Source organism: Crocodylus porosus, unplaced genomic scaffold (genome assembly GCF_001723895.1).
Source record: "Crocodylus porosus isolate Cpor-Errol unplaced genomic scaffold, CroPor_comp1, whole genome shotgun sequence".
Classification (NCBI taxonomy): domain Eukaryota; kingdom Metazoa; phylum Chordata; order Crocodylia; family Crocodylidae; genus Crocodylus; species Crocodylus porosus.
The window spans coordinates 78041343-78058072 of record NW_017728943.1 but is presented as its reverse complement, the minus strand read 5'-3'; the positions used below and the strand labels follow the sequence as shown (position 1 = coordinate 78058072).

The following is a 16730-nucleotide window of genomic DNA, read 5'->3' as shown; positions in this document are numbered from 1 at the left end:
CCGTATGTCAGACAGTCACATGTCACGTACGGTATGCGAGGTATCCCGAGGGAAGAGTGGGAGTTCCACAATGCGGAGGTACAGTAGTACAGTGGTCTCCAAACTTTCTAAAGTGTTACACCGAGTAGTACATGTATATAATCTATAAATAAATATACATATGTTGGGGGTGCGTGCTCAAAAATTTTTTACTGATAGGGGTGTGCGATCAAAAAAGTTTGGAGACTACTGGCCTAGAGTTTGAGCAATTTGCTCGGAACAAGATATAGATGCAATCCTACTCTGACTGGAGGGAGGGGGAGCCATGAATTTGAATCTCCTATTTCATGGGCAAGTGCCTAACTCTTAACCATTGAGCTAAGAGGTAGGAGAACACTTCTTCTTTCCCCTATTTTCTCCAGTTGCTAGTTATGGGAGGTCTCAAAGCAGTAAGAATACTGCTTACATAACTAACCTTAGCTTCATCAGTGCTACTTACCAACCTTAAAGCGGAGCTGGATTTGGGCCAGAGAAGTCAGTTTGGGCACCATAGCTTTTTAGTGCATTACTGGTGAGGTGGAGGTGAAAGGTTCCTTCTTTGCTTTCTTCTGTGTGCTGAGTAGGAATGCTATTTCCGATATTATGCAACAAAAAGCTCCTACGTTGCCTACTTAAATTTCCTTATCAAGACCTACTTCCATAAAGACAGGTCTTTCTAGTATTTAACCTCTTATCAGTATTTAACCTGTTTCAGAGAAAAAGCAAAAGTCAATGCAATGGAGTAAAAAATAAATCAACATTTTTATTTCATGGCAAATAAGATAATTGGTTAAAGAACTTCTGATGATTTTTGTCATTCTCAGCTGGATTCCTTCCAGTCTGTCCATGTTTCTTGAAGTGCAGGGCCCAAAACTGAAGATAGTAAACCAGCTGAAGCCACACCAATCCCAAAGAGTAGAAGAATCACTTCCCTTGATTTTTCTTGTTTCAGACAGTGTTTCTGTATGTTACTGAGCAGCAGGAAGTAGAGTTAGATGTTAATAAATGCCAATCAGTGGATGAGTATATTGGAGAATGGAAAAGGAGGAAAAAAGAGACATTATAGAGGTTATGCTACACTATTATTTGATTACTCAATTTAAGTACATACATATGTACTTGCAGACAGTTCAGTTCTAAAGGCCAAATCCTACAGAGAAAAATAAGTTGTTTCTCAATATAAGAAAGGTGTTATCTTGGCTGACTGCTCAGTCACTGTCTATTATAGAAACTTGCAACAGGGTACATGCATAAGATATCTTGAAGTGCAGTATATTGAAAAATGATAACCCATCTTGGAGACGGAGAGTTTTTTTAAGGTATATCTATGTGTAATTTAAATTCCTTTTGCAAAATAAATCCACAAAAATACTCAACTTGGTTATAATTAGTATTTATTAAAAATGTAATGGAGAGAATAAGACACTAAAATGCTGCCCTAGTTTACCTGTGCGTAAATTTGTAACATACCACTTTTATTCTCTCCCCCCAACATGCATACAGTACCACACTGCATACTATTGCTCATTTTGTCTTTAAAAACTTGATGAAGTCTACTTACTTCAACATCTTATGTCCATATTAAAACAATAGTGCATAGTTCCAAGGCTTTATTATGTAACACAAAAATAGTATGGCACCAAAATATTTTTAAGTCATGTTACCCAAATGTTCAGATTAAGAATCAGACTTCCTTCCAAACTTCTTTCCCTCGTCTTAAAACCTGTGGCGAAAAGTTGATTGAAAGTTGATCTGTGTGTACACATCCTTATTTCTCCAACTGGCTACTGTACAGTAGTTGGACAGCCAACTTGAGCTTCCGAAAATAGCTATTTTCAGAAAAAAATTGTGTTCAAATGCATCATCATCTCACAGTTAAAGTCTACCCTGAATACTATGAATACAACTAGTCTTCCCCCAGTGTCAAAAAGTGCCCTGAGATTAAAAGTAACCAGGCTGAAAAAGCCTGTTTTTTCTTTTCTTTGTTTTCCAGAGATATGCTTAGATAAATGGAAATGCTTTTGAAAGTCAGTCAACTGAGTCTTGACTATGGAGAACAAAGTTGAGTAGAGGTGCACAGGAGGAAATCTCTATTCTTGGCTCAGCCGATTCACCTAAATTCTAGATGCAGGGGCTTCTACATTTCAGCACTGAAGCTCATCGTGAGTATCCAAGGCCCAGATCCACAAAAGAACCTAAGGTGAAGTTACATATTACACTTAGGCCATACTTACCAGCCCTCTAATAGTAAATCAGAGCCGTGCAGGCAAGAAACGGTATTAACCTTTAATGTGTGACTGCTCATAGCATGTTCTAACATTTAACACTGCTTAATGTTCTAGGGATTTAGTATGGTCTAAGCATAATGTGAACTTCACCCTCAGGTTCTAGGCCCTGATATATAATCTGCAGCCCTGCGTTAGTTGTCTAGGTTTAATATGCAATGCATATTAATATACAATGGGGAGGAGTAACCACTCAGAACCAGGAACATTACAATAAGTGGGGGGATGCCTCATGTAGTTATTAGGAAATGCCAACAACACAGATTTGACTGAAGCCTTAGACTGGGGCAGCTTTTTTATTTCTTAAGTGTCGGCTCTCTACTGACCCTCTCCACTTAAGATTCAGAGCTTCAAACCCTCTAAGGCAAGCCCTTCCTTGCACAAACCATGCTAGGGTCATACCTATTTTATGCTGGCAATAGGAGAGTCCTGCATCCCTATGGCTGCCTCACCCTGCCAGGTAGGTATCCTAACCACTAGGTCTGAGAGTCATGGACCCCTGCTCTAGCTCCATGAATCATTAGTATTTTTAGGTGAAGTGACACAACTCCAGCTGGTGGAGTAGAGAATGACTTCCCATAGCCTATAACTTGAGTGATTAGAGTATTTTACTAGAAAAAATAAGTGTCTGAATATGGGTTATTTATATGCTGGGCAAGTGCTCCAAGGCAGGGTTGGCAAGCTGGTCAACTGACTGATAAAAATATTTGTGACTAATCAGAGATTACAGCAGTTAAAAATAAAAAATAAGACTTGTAGTTTTGACACATAATGGAAAATTTGTTTTTTCTGTGTATTATTTGGTTCTACTGGCATTTATTTATTTATTTTAACAATATTTGACAGATCAAATACCCAATCCTACTCTAGGAATCTCTTCTTGGTAGATTTGAAAGTGACTTCAGTGCAAAACAGTATTTAGCCCTACCGAGAGAGGTTTATTAGTTATTTAATTTACATTAATGGTTCTAAGACACCAAGAATTCTTGATTTGGGCCAAAGTGCATCTATACTGCTATTCCAGGCCCCTCTTCCCAGTGCTAAAAGTAGTAATAGTAGTCATGGGCCACTCCTTGGATCAGTGTTTTCAAGTTCTGTCATGCAAGTAATCACTACTGTACTGCTGTGGTGATTACACGTGTAAGCTGCTGTTTTTATTCATGAGCATCCTCACCAGTTGTGATGCAACTTCTCAGTGCCTATTTAAGAGCTCTGATTGACACTTTCTTGTGGTTGTTAGAAAAGAGTAGACACCTGAAGCACCATTCCATAAATGCCACTTTTCATGCCCTGTGGCTTTGATAAGGAAAAAAACATAGTGGTCACTATGTACAGCTGGTGTGCACCAACTTGTTTCAAAGAAACCAACCAGATGTACAAAGTATGCTTGTGCATGTCCAGGAATGTGCAAGCTGTGTGACTTGACTTAACATTACTGGAGTGAGTATGGTTTAATCAGACCTTACAGGTTACTTCTGTATTAAAATTGATACTGGAGAGCAAGTTAAAATGTAGACATGTTAGAAGCAACTGGAGTAGCCAGTTAATGTTACTGAAGAGTTTATTGGAAACTTTGCGGTGGTGCCATTGTGGACTTTGTATAATTATTGCTTCATTTCCCTCTTCTCCCTTCTACCCCCCTCCTCCCCCACTAGTTTTATGAAGGTGAAAAACTACACAGAAGTTTAGGGGACCTACCCATCCTTCTGTAGAAAGAGAATGTCACTAGTATCCAAGGACATAGACCGGAGTTCTCAATCCTTGGGCTGCAGCCTGGCTGCTGGCCTGAAGCATGGTTGGCAGCTGGACGAGACGTGGCCGCGGATCTGCAAACTGCAGCTCCCCAGAGCCAGGTAGAGAGGTTGCAGCTCCTTCTGCAGGGCCCACAGCAGCGCAGGGTTTGGCCCACCCCCTGCCCCCAGGACGGGGGTATTCTTACCCGTCTTCTGGCCAGAAATTCCAGCCATGGTTGGTTGCGACTGCTGGGGCAGTTTGCCAGGCTGCAGCATAAAAACTTTGGGAACCCCTGATACAGACAGGTTGATAATCAGTACAATTGTTACATCTGTTATGATGCAACTATTATACCTGCACGATTCTATAGCAATGCAAGAGTAGCAAAACTGATCCAGTTTCCAAAGGATTCGGTTTACTTGCATCCTTGTAGGAGCACATAGACCTAACACTTAGAACAACACCTACTGCATGCTTCCAAGCAGCAATTCTCCTTCCCCTTTTAAAGTGGCTAAAATGCATGTTTGTCCATACCCTAGGCAAGCACAGAGCTAAACCTATTGGTCTGCAGTGGCTACTTAACATCAACTGTAGCAGAAGAAAGAATCCTGAACTTTACTTAGCTGTCATGATTAAAGGAGGAAATATTCTTCATATGGGTAAAACAGAACAAATTTGTTTTAATATATTAAAAAACTGAGTGTTATTGTCATTGATTCATAGAAAAGGGACAGTTTCAAATACTCAGTATTATCAACCCCAAACATTTGAAAAGGCATTTTTTCTTAAAGCATTCTTAACGTGTTTACCTTGTTAAACTGGCAGCATGACCTAGGAGAGCTACAGACTTGTATTTAAAGACAAAAAGGTACAGATTCTCACTTTCTCTAGGATCTAGGGGCTATTCAGAAAAGTAAAATATTGTGACTCTATTACCAACTCTTATGGTTGTATTGTAAGTGCTTTTGTTAAAAACTTAAATGGCTACTTGAAACTTCTTCTTTAACTGTTTATCCTTTGAGAAATAACAGGATTTCTCTCTTCTTTGCAAAGTTAAACAACAAAAGGATGTTTACTTTCCCATTTGTCAAAAGGAATGGTCATTTTGTGGAAGGCACAGTGCATGTTTACATGCACAATTACAGTGTATGAATAAATTGCTCCCAGGCACACCGCTTGAATGTGTGCCTGGGAGCAATAAACTCCTCAGTTTATTCATGTGCAGCACATGTTGAGCTGGGGCACATACCTTGGTTTTTGAGTGTTGACATGGAAGCTAGTCAGGTCCTTGGGCTTGCACACTTAAATATCTGACAATCTGAGTGCAACTCCCACTAGAACCAACAGGTTTGGGGCCGTAGTCTATAAGCCTGTGTACACAGCAGTATGCACCAACTAGTTTAAACAGTGTCAATCTGATGGCGCTTTTGAGACATGTGTCAAGGCTACCTGTTTTTGGTCATACTTAATGTTGCTTTGAAAATGTTTAGCAGAATAAACCTGACATACTTCAACATGGTATTCCTTCAAGACCCTGGAGGGACATAAATAGACCTATTACCCTTTCTGAAATTACTCAGTTGTAGGGTAAATTCAAAGCCAGCCAGGGAGAAGGCTTGGGACTTGTAATGAAACAGGGCAGGATATGCAAATCAGTGTTGGGAGGGCCAAAACTTCCCTTTCTTTTGCATCATACTTCACAATGCACTTAAGACTAGGGCTGGGCTGAGATGCCTGCCAGCATTCCCCCCCGCCAAAGTCAATAAACAGCTACGATTTCAGGTCACAGGCAAGCTAGGCTCCCATCCCATCACTGGTATGGATTGTCTGATGATAAGTCTACGCACATTATTAAAAATTTTGCTTGTTGCCATGTCTCTTGAACTGCTCCCACTGTCTCTTCCTGAAGTTACTCCTCAGTTCAACCTCTGTGGGCAGAAGGAGGGACTGCTCTTGTCATAGCCCTTAATCCAAGGCACTATTACAATAATATTACATCTGTCAAGTGAATTTAGCATTGATGAAAAGTGCCAAGATAGTGAGCCCTGGAGATGTGAATATACACACAGCATGATTACAGGAAGCATGCAAGCTTCCCTGACACTTGAGAGCAGTGAGAGTAAAGCTCAATCTCCATGACCTAACTAGATTCTTGGCACCCCTACTGGCAATATCAGGAGTGCCAAAATCTGGTTGTGGTCTGACCTGGAAACCTCTTAAAGCTGGCTGTCAAGCTCTCAAATGAAAACCAAACTCAAAACCAATTCATTGAGGCAAAAAGACAGTAGTTCCATAATTCCCAGCTTGTCACTGAGATGATTAGGCAATATACATGAAGTCACATCTTTCAGGTGGTGTCTGCTGGCATTTTTGCCAAGCCTAGTGCAGGCAGGCCTAGAGGCCCAGAACTCTCGTGGTGTTATCCAATGACTATGGATTAAGCTCGCTGGAAGTCTCCCCTCTGCCCTCCTGTCTTGCTCAACAACTTCACCTCTTCAATGACTATATCATGAGTGACTGCTTTGCACATATCATACACAGTCAGGGCAGCCAGGCTGGCAGCTGTCAGGGCTTCCATCTCTACACCTGTCTTCCCTTGGGTGCAGCAGCGTGCCTGGATCACCACTGCATACCTGCTCTCATCCAGGATGAGAGAGACTTCCACAAGGCTTAGCGGGATGTTGTGGCACAATGGGATCAACTGACTGGTCAGCTTGGCTCCCTGAATCCCTGCAATCTGGGCTACTGCTAGCACATCCCCTTTCTTCAGCTGGTTCTGAACCACCATCCCAAATGCCTTCTGACCCAGTCGAACCACAGAAGTGGCCACTGCAGTCCTTTTGGAATCTAGCTTCCCTCCAACATCTACCATAGCGGCCCGTCCTTCCTGGTCAGTGTGAGTCAGATGATCAGAGGCACCTGGTACACTGGCACAAAAACCAGGATGACGGGAATTGGCTTCAGACCCTGGACCCTTCTCTTCTGACTGATTTCTGGCAGCATCTCTGGAGTGAGTGTCCACAAAAATTTGGCCAGTGTGCTTAATAGAAGGAGTTTCTGTCTTAAGGCACTTCATGTTTAAGCTGGAGCTCAAGTTCCTTCGGACGATGCAACTGCCTCTCAGCTGAGCTTGCTGAATTCCTGCCACAAGCTGCCGTTGCTCTGGGTGAGATGCTGGCAAGGCAAGCTGTCCTGTAAACACATTTTTCTTAAATGCTTTTTCCATCTGTTTTAATAAACTTACTCCCGGAGTCAGCCAGTGGCTATGTCTGCTGTGGCCCCATTGCTTTGAACTGGGGGGATTCTGCAGGGCAACTTGGAGTAGTGGAGATGGACTCAGTGCTTTCTCTGAAGAAGAAAAAGATAAATAATATGAGACAAAATTTTCCTCCTCAGGCCCCCCCCCCGAATCGGAAGGATAAGCATATTGAATTAGGAGCAGAGTACAGCTCTATTATAAAAACGTCTGGGAAGCCTGGAATTGAAATTCACTTCTTTACTGAAACTCAAACTTCCTTTTTCCCCACTTCTAAGCACTCAATGATTTGTTGTTAGTGTTGCTTGCAACCACTAGAACTGGAAACACTGCATTACTGTACAGTCATCCATAAAAGAGGAACAAATGGTTTTTAGTACAAAGCAAGGATGTCAAACTCATTAGGCCCCATTAATCCAACACACCCTACCTATGGCAAGTGGGTCCACTCCAAGACCCACAGACAGCACTGCACACTGGCAGACGGGGCTCCATGGGCCGTATCTTTGACACCCGCAACATAATGCATTAACATTTACTTCTGAGAAGCAACATGGAGAACAGTTTTGGAGATAAAACAATGAAGGGATTGTGTCCCATCTTCAATTACCAAATAACTCAGCCCAGTTTATCTCATTTTATCTCCTCCCTGTTGAGCTCTGGCTGTTGCTCTTGCCCCTTCCATCTCTCTGTGTAAAGAGGGATCACTCTGTTTTGCTACTTCTCCCAGCACATAAGATGACCAGGGGAACAGGCATGAGCTGCAGCCATGCTTTCTACCAGTTCCTAGGACTGGCTTTGCGATGGGAACCTCTGTCATTACTGCCAGCTCTTGCTGTGTTAATGATGTATGCCCTAATTAAAGCTCAGTCACTGGAAACTCAAATTCCCTCACTGAACCAGTTACCCTGCTGAGCAGGAACTCTGCCTGCTAAGTCTGGCACTTTATTTTAAATCCACTTAGTAGCACTCCTTCTGCCCCTTGCATTAATCCCTCATCTCTGGCATTTCTACAGAGCTTACTGCCAAGCACCAAGACAGAAGGAGCCTGTTACATGCCCAACTGAAGTGATTCACTTGATAAGCAAAGAGAAAAGGCGGTGATGAGGTAAGTGGTCAATCCCTGCTTTCACAATTTGCTTTAAGGACTGTGTTCCACTTCTGCTGCATCTGAGGCTACCAGGCTCTTTCTTGTTTTAAGAGAGTTGTCCATGCTAAGGAGTAGTTTGGCTTTGCTTTCAGTCCCTCTTTATATGGAATTCTTTACCAGCAAGTTCAATAACTAATTCAGATGAATCAAAGCAACAGGACACCTTAACCTTTGCAGCACCATTTGCAAGGGAAAGGGAAGACTTATACTTATTTTCAGACCTAGTGCTGTAAACAACAATATGCTGGGCAGATACCGCCCCCAGCGTTAAATTGCTTTGGATTGCATAAACTACAGTGGAGGATTAAGGCCTGTTTAACCTCTTCCCTATTAGACTCAACAGTGCTGTCTTTCACCTCGCTCTTACAGGCAGATGCTCCAGGCATCTCAGTTTAGCCACATTAAAGTCTATTCCAAATACCAGTTTACACAATATATCTATATGGAAGGGAGGTGTGCGTAAAGTCAAATGGTCTTTAGATTTTTGTAAGGCAGCAAGTTTAATTCAGGTATGGGGAAAAATAGATGCAGCTTCAATTGACTCCCTTAGAGCTGCATCCCTGCATAACTTGCCTACTTCTGGCTGTACAGCAATGCGGTGAACAGGTAATTCGCAGTATGTGAGACCTCATTTCCCTGTGGTAATGACCCATTTCCTAAACAGCTTTAAAACATACTACATGTACCATACCTGCCAGTTATAGATTATTTTATAAATGACAGTACAATGCCACTAATGAACCAGAGAAAAGTTTGTTAATGTTCTCTTTGTACTTTACTAGCCAGCCTGAAAAGTTAAGTTTGTTAACTTTCAACTTACATTATTTTAGAGGGTGTAGCAAGGAAGCAGGTAATACTTAAACTAAGGACAGTAAAGTGAACATGTGAGAACAACTTTCCAAGAACATTTCTGTAAGGGAAATAAGGGACATACTATATTACAGAAAGGGATTAGGCTAAGGTAATTGAGAGAAGAAGCTAGATTTGGCTTGCTAGGACAAGACAGATTACTAATTTCCAGAACATTAGATTTTATTAAATGAATCCCATGTTCTTTCTGCCTATCTTCTTCAGATTGTTCACATGATAACTTTGACTGAACTTTGAAATTAATTAAAAACGTAAATTAGGAAATCCTGTAGCTGCTTCCTATGCGTGTCTACTGGCCCATGTGTCAGCCCCTACTCATCTCCGGTTATGGAGACAGTTCTGTTTATACAGGGGATGCCAGTGGTTAGCTTTCAAGATGTGGAACACTTGGGGAGAAACTGGATAGATTTCTGCTATTATTTTACTTAGCAGGCTCCATATAACCAAGCAGCTATTCCAAGAGAAATTGGATGGATCCTACCTCTGCAATCTGCCTCACTCCCTCCTCCCAGTATTAATTAGAAAGAAGTCTGAAAGGCACGTACTAATAAAATTACATTGGGTTGGGCCTACTTTGAATAGTTTACTTTCCACCACTTTCAAAAACCAGATGACCGTTATCTTACAACATGCAAAATTAAATAATTGTTCCTGATTCTCCCTTCCTGGAATGTAACACAGCAACTCTGGCAATGCACCCAGTTTATACCTATATGTAGATACAAGTATATATCTATATCTAGATATAGGTATAAACTGGGTGCGTTGCCAGAGTTGCAGTGTTACATTCCAGGAAGGGAGAATCAGGAACAATTGTTTAAAGCAGTCTCATGTTGCAAAATAGGGGTCACCTGGTTTTTGAAGGTGGTGATAAGTAAATTATTCAAAGTAGGCCCAATCTATATATAGATTATATCTATCTGTAGATGCGTATACACACATGCATGCATAAAGCAAATACAGAGGGCTACAGTTGCCTGCATGGTTCAACTTGTCCACATAAAAATTCAACAAGACAGAAGATGGCATGCAATCAAAGAAAAAGGGAAGAGAGGCTGTAAAAACAGAAGGATAAATCTAAAAAGAACGCATTTGCAACAAGTAAAGTGTTTGGAAGCTCCAGAGGACTAATTTGAGGGGGCAGGTACTGCAAGACCACCCTCCTTGGACACCTGCCCATCTAAGGAATATTGCCTGTCTACTAAGACAGTTTTCAGTTCCTAAGCTAGGTGTCTGCATCACTCCATTCAGGGCAGTTCTCCGAACTGGCAAATTATACTGCAAAATTCATGACTGATGTATTACTAAGCATGAGACAGAAATAGAGATGGAGAGTATTCCTCCCTTGATTGTTTAAAACCTTTTAGCAAGGAATAGCCAGAGTTAGTGCTTATTAGATCAGCTTTCACATAATGCTCTCTCAATGCTTTTTTCAAAAACTTAAGCTCATCTTGCACACGCACCCACCTCCTCATAAACGGATATTTTATAATTGGGGAAATATAGATACAGAAGTGATGTAACTTATAAGAGTCACTAACAGAACCCAGGAGTCCCAGTCCTTGACTTTGCTTGCTAGATACTATAGTTGATTAGAGGGCTCAATAGTTTGGAATCTGCCTCTCCCCTGAACTGGATATAAATCATGTACTATGGCATTGTCACAATCACCTGGACACACATTTTAGCAAAGGGAGGGTCTGGAGAATGCCTTCACTAGGAATAGGAACAGTAATACATTGCACATTGCTTTCTACAGCCTAGAACAGTTTAGTGTAGGGCAGGAGTGCTCAACCCCCTAGTCCATGAGCCAAATCTACCTCTCAAGCTGTGTGATCCAGCCTGCAGGGCTCCCCAAGGATCTGGAAGTTTGGCAGTAGGGGAGCAGTGATAGTTAACGCTGCCACTGTTGTCACACAGCCTAATTTCTGATCCCTGCTGGCCAGATGAGATGGCTCTATACATCAGATTTATTTGATTTATGTGGAGCTGGAGCCAAGGCAGTGGGCCTAATTTAGCATATGCATGGCTGGGACCAGGACAGCAGGTTTGACATGGCATGCATGGAGTCATGGTCAGCACAGGGCTGAGGCAGAGGTGGCAGGCCAATATAGCATGTAAGAGTTCAGGGTCAGGGCCAGGACAGCAGATTATCTGGTGCATGCAGGGCTGGGGTCAGGGTATTGGGCCCTATTTAGAGTGTGGAGCCAGAGCCTGATTTAGCATTCACAAGCCCTGGGCTGTGGGTACAACATATACATGGGACCAGGGCTTAGCACACATTGGATCAGGCTCACAGACCAACCCCCACACTACTTATCCACCCTGTGGGACCCAAAAGATTGCATACCACTGGTTTAGGGCACTCAAGGTGCCTGAGGGATAGACTGTCCTGTCTCACCACTGAGGAAGTAAGTCCCACTCCTGCTCTGTGCAAGCCAACTCCATAAATGAAACAGTGAAGATACCCTGGAGCTGCCCCAAACCCCCATGCTGGAGCATGCTGGTAACCCAGGTGCTGAGTACAGTGTACAGGGTGCTCCTCAAGGCATTTTCACCACTGCTTCTTCAGGGCTAATGCAATGGCAGGTGGGTTTTATTTCCTCATCAACAGGACTGAACAATCTGCTTTCTGAGTGAGGACGTACCCTCAGTGGCTGGGGCACGATGGAGAAAGATGCTGTAAGTATCTAGACAGACACCAGGCTACAGTTTTGTTAGTAGTATTTATTGTGAACCTTTGCAGTGTTACCTTTCAAAAGAATCAAATCCCAAATTATCTGGAGCCATTCATTGAATTTCAGAAGGTGACAGTTAGGTGAAATGGCAAGCTTTTCATGTAGTAGCCATACCATTCCACAGGAGCTCAGGAATCCCATCCCAGCAATAAAGCAAGGCCTACAGCTTTCAAGTATCTATTGCAATTTTTTCAAGGTAAGAAAATCTCAGCGCACTGCAGCTTTTTATAAGAAACACCCAGAACCTCTGTACTATCAGCATACTGTTCTTGCTTAACATAAAGCAAGTAAAATAAGAGCAGTGTCAAAGCCACCAGTTTAGGCTATGAAACCCTAAATACATTTATATTTTGACTTTTACAGAATTTTTTTAGAAATAGATGGATGATGGGACTGATGGTTGATAGATTAACCTTCTTCCCCTGCCTCACTTTTTGTTTTCACTGTGACTGCCTTTTTAAAAATCAGCTCATCTGTACCTAAAGAAAGAACCTAACATAGCTTGGAATTAAAATCCATTCCTCTCTGCTCCATGAAGACTTTAAAACAAACAAGATCACAGTGTATTTATTACGTACTGATTTGTCACCCACCGATCAGGATCATTGGCCGGTTCTTCATCTGGGAAATGTTAAACATGCCTAGGAAATAAAGCACATGTGTAAAAGGTTAGTTCTCTACTTTCTGGGTCATTTGTAGGGCATATTCTATTTGTCATAGCTTTTTTTGTACCTCTCTAACCACCACCACATATTCCAACCTGCAGGAAAAATAGAGCTCAAGAAACCCAACCTGAAAATATTACATAAAAACATAAAACATGGTATCTGAGGAAAACATTCAAGGGCCCAAGTGGATCCACAATATGCATCAGCCTTTCCCAGATGGTCTCTTGTAATCAGAATTGCAATCTCTATTTTACAACATTCAAATAATTCAGGACTGTCATATTACTTCAAGAGCAACAGAATCTCTCTACAGAAAGAAACAACTTGAACACGTAGCTATATACTGTAGTTCGTGGCACACCAATCTCAAGATGCCCCATGGTTCGATACTAAGCTAGCTAGCAATACCTGCAGAAAGAACAAAACGTGAAGTTGACATTTGCTGATGTCCCATTGCTTTGGCCAGTAAAAAACCCTCTGGAATTTTTCAGACAACTTAACCTCTTAGGGTGTGTGTAGACAAAATGGAGGCCCTAAATTGAAGCAGTGGGTTTTTAAAAACACCTCTTCAATTTAGGGTCATGTAAACCCGTGCCATGCACACACCCATGCAACTTACCTGCCTCTCTGCCAGTGGGGAGTGGAGGGCAAGCTGTTGACAGGTGGAGTGGTCTCTGGGCTGAGGGGGTATGGTGCTTCTCTCTGTGGCAGCGGCTTCCCCCCACCAGGAAGCACCCACCCGCAGGCACCCAGCTTGGGTGGTCCTGGGGGACACCACAGCTGTGGAGGGAAGCACCAGGTCCCTGCGCAGCTCAGGTAGGCTCCGGGGGGGGGGGAGTAAAAATAAAATCAGGCTCGCCTTTTTTTTTTTTCTTTTTTCCCCCCCTTGGGCAGAGCCTGCCTTCCCAGGCTGCTGCCAGGCTGCCTGCACTGGCTTCCTACAGAGCCTGAGCTGCAGAAAGTCCAGTGCTTTGCTCCGTGGCTGTAGGGCAGCCAACTAAAGCTCCTCAGAGGAGTTTTAGTTTGCTGCGGCCCAAGTCATTTAAGGTGCATTATGCTGCCAAATTTGCTACAGCAGCTGGAATTAATGTGTAATATGCCGATGCATGTAAACACCGACACCATTAAAGCAGTGCAAAAACATTTAACTCGCTTTGAAGGGTCATTCACACATGACCCACTTTTTGTCTACACACAGCTTTAGTTACTGGGGTTCAAACAGGAGGGGAAAACTTTGATTTGGTAAAGCACAGTACACAATGAAACTCTGCCCAGGCTCAAAATGATGAGCTCAAAGCTCCCAGGATTTTAGCAAGAAATTAAAGATATATGCTTTGAATACAGAAGTTCCTTTTCTTACACTAATGCTATGTGCTCAGGGAAGTTTAAAGAAGGCATGGGCAGGAAAGGAATTTACTCTGTGAAGTGGAGATACTGTTTTGGTCACCATACCTTCTAATAGATGTAATAGGACCAGAGAAGGGGAATGAAGATTGTGAGTGGCCACTGTATTTAGGAAAAAAAAAAAGGCAATACTTCCTTATGGCATAAAGATAGTCTGTAGACTTACTTCCTCACACAAGAAACCAGAGTAGCTACTTGAATTTTAAAGGCATCTAGAGAGAATATGAATCAAGTAGCTTGCAGGTATGCCAACTAAAATAAGGGTAATGTCATTTCATGCACTGGGGTGTAAATGTACTGCCCCAGAGATCATGAAGCTCTGCTCCTCCTCTTGTTCTCAGGATAGTAGTTATAGTCAGAAACAGGACATTGGGCTAGACAGATAAGCTTCCAAACTGGTTTTTATGGTCTCCCACTGACCTACTTCTAATTAAAAGAAGCAGAGCAAACAGACTGCTGCAGATTTCTGTAGGCCTTTATGCTTTTGTTCTGGGGATCACCAAAGTGGCACTTGTGAGCCATGTGAAAATAAGTCTCTGGAAATCCAAGACTGCTAGGCAGCCTCAGTTCTAGTGGTGGGGGAGATTCAGTAATATGTGCATACCAATCTGAATTTTAGAGCAAGCACATAATTTTCAGGTTGACCTGTCAATACTTACTACTTCAAATTCAGTGCTAGACTATGCTGCCAATTAAGTGGGAACCTCAATGTCTCCTCTCCAGAGTCACTACAATACAACTCTATTTAATAAATTTTTCCTGCCTTCCTATCAATGTCTTGGCCATCATGCACTCTATCTTGGAGAAGCACACTTCTTGGCCCTCTTCCCCCTTGTTACTGCTTGGATGCAGTAAACATACCAGCATGCTGTTTCTTTTTTCTGCCCACTGCTGCTCCAATGATCTCAACCAATTCGTCCTCCGAGGAGCCTATCCGCAGATGATCTCTCAAAGACACTTCTGAGTTCCCAAAAAGGCACACCTGCAATAAAACACAGGCAGGTGAAAGGGAGGAGATAAGAATTGTCTAGGGAGCATTAGTCTCTGTATCACTAGCTGAGCATCGGAAGAGTATGACACTACAGTCCTGTCTTTGCATTAGTCCCTTGAAACTGTGAGTCAGAGGATGGCACTTTACATTTCTTCATGGTGCCAACATCACAATGGGGAGACATTAGCCTATAAACAAGTTCTGCCCTGTCCAAATCTCCAACCTCAATTTCAAGGATAAGTATTTCCAAAGTTAATGGAGAACAATTAACTGTGGCAAAGAACCGCATGAGGTGACCCTGTAAAAAAAGAATTCACTCCTGCCTCAAGTATGTGATTACTGAGTAGGGAGGTGTGGATTACAAGGGATATGGCTGTAAGTCACAAAATTCAATGCAAAAATGGCACTGCACTGTGAAGTATGTGCTGCCAAGCCAATAAGATCCACTATTTGTATAATTAACCTCATATCAAGCACCAAAGAATGACAGCATTATAATTATAGTGTTTGCCCTCTAATCAATCCTAAAAATCACCGGTCAGCAAGTGACTTAACCATCTAAAATAGGAATATCTGCAAACACTGGAGACAGAGTGATCATTAGGGTTTTCACCTCCCTTCATCTCTCCTGACATTGTAGCACAGGACTTCTTGCACTAGGACAGGACTGAGAGCTGCCCATCTGATAAGCCATGGGATATCTCAGGAGCTAACAACCAAGCTGTAGTCTTTTTTTTTTTTGTAAAGTTCCACAACTTAGATTTTGAAGTGTACTGATATTGCTGACAGTGTGTGCATGCTCATATGACAAACACAACATTGTTATTCCCCTTCTATAGTTTTATTTTGTTCTTTAATACAGAGGAATCTAATTTAAAGGAAACCCCCTTTTTTGTTCAAGCAAAGGACCTTGGGCATCAATAGATTTCTGCACCTCAAAAAGGGATGCAGTAGAATTAGAAAAGGACAACCAAGATGATCAGAGGTATGGAGCAGTTGCTATACTGGAACAGACTGAAAAGGCTAGGACTCTTCAGTATGGAAAGGAGAAGGCTGAGGGGGAATAAAATCAGGGTGTGTACAAAGTGAATAGGCAACTGTCATTAATCAAGTCTCAAAATACTAAAACTAAGGGGACACCCACTTAAATCTTTAGGAATTGGGATTAGAACTTAACCCCCCCCCCGGTGTATGCATTTATTTTATTTATTTTCACACATGTTAGATACATTTACACGCACAATTAATATGAAGCAATAAACTCCAGAGCATTATGAGCTGGCTTACTGGAGTAAACTGCTCCTAGGTGAAGCATCTACACATGAATCAGAACCACTGAGTCAGAAGGGACCTAGACAGATCATCTAGTCCCCTGCCATGGGCAGGAAGGAGCACTGGGGGTGGGAGGGGTCATAAGACCCCAGCCAGGTGCCTATCCAGTCTCCTCCTGAAGATCTCCAGGGAAGGTGAGAGGACCACCTCTCTGGGAAGCCTATTCCAGGCTCTGGCCACCCTTACAGTGAAGTAGTTCTTCCTAATATCTAACCTACCTATCCTCCCTCAGCTTGCGGCCATTGTTCCTGGTGACTCCAAGGGGGGCCCTAGTGAACAGACTT

At 42.4% G+C, this 16730-nt stretch overlaps 1 protein-coding gene and 1 long non-coding RNA gene across 3 annotated transcripts in view; one reads left to right on the top strand and one right to left on the bottom strand.

Moving 5' to 3' along the window:
• The window catches only part of LOC109319823, a 9323-nt gene extending 4670 nt beyond the window's left edge, over positions 1–4653 (top strand). Inside the window, exon 3 of the long non-coding RNA XR_002103635.1 lies at positions 3745–4653. This is a non-coding gene — a long non-coding RNA (uncharacterized LOC109319823). The remainder of the gene's footprint in view (positions 1–3744) is intronic.
• A 1130-nt stretch (positions 4654–5783) lies between these two features.
• The window catches only part of MOCS1 (molybdenum cofactor synthesis 1), a 40197-nt gene continuing 29250 nt past the window's right edge, over positions 5784–16730 (bottom strand). The window contains exons 8-10 of one of the 2 annotated variants that reach the window (XM_019549613.1): positions 14985–15105; positions 12645–12692; positions 5784–7385 (exon numbers count right to left, since the gene is read on the bottom strand). In XM_019549613.1, coding sequence (XP_019405158.1) covers positions 6475–7385; positions 12645–12692; positions 14985–15105 — 1080 coding nt within the window. In that variant the 3' untranslated portion in view covers positions 5784–6474. Of the gene's footprint in view, positions 7386–12629; positions 12693–14984; positions 15106–16730 lie in introns of both variants that reach the window. The other variant, XM_019549614.1, reaches the window with a different exon arrangement.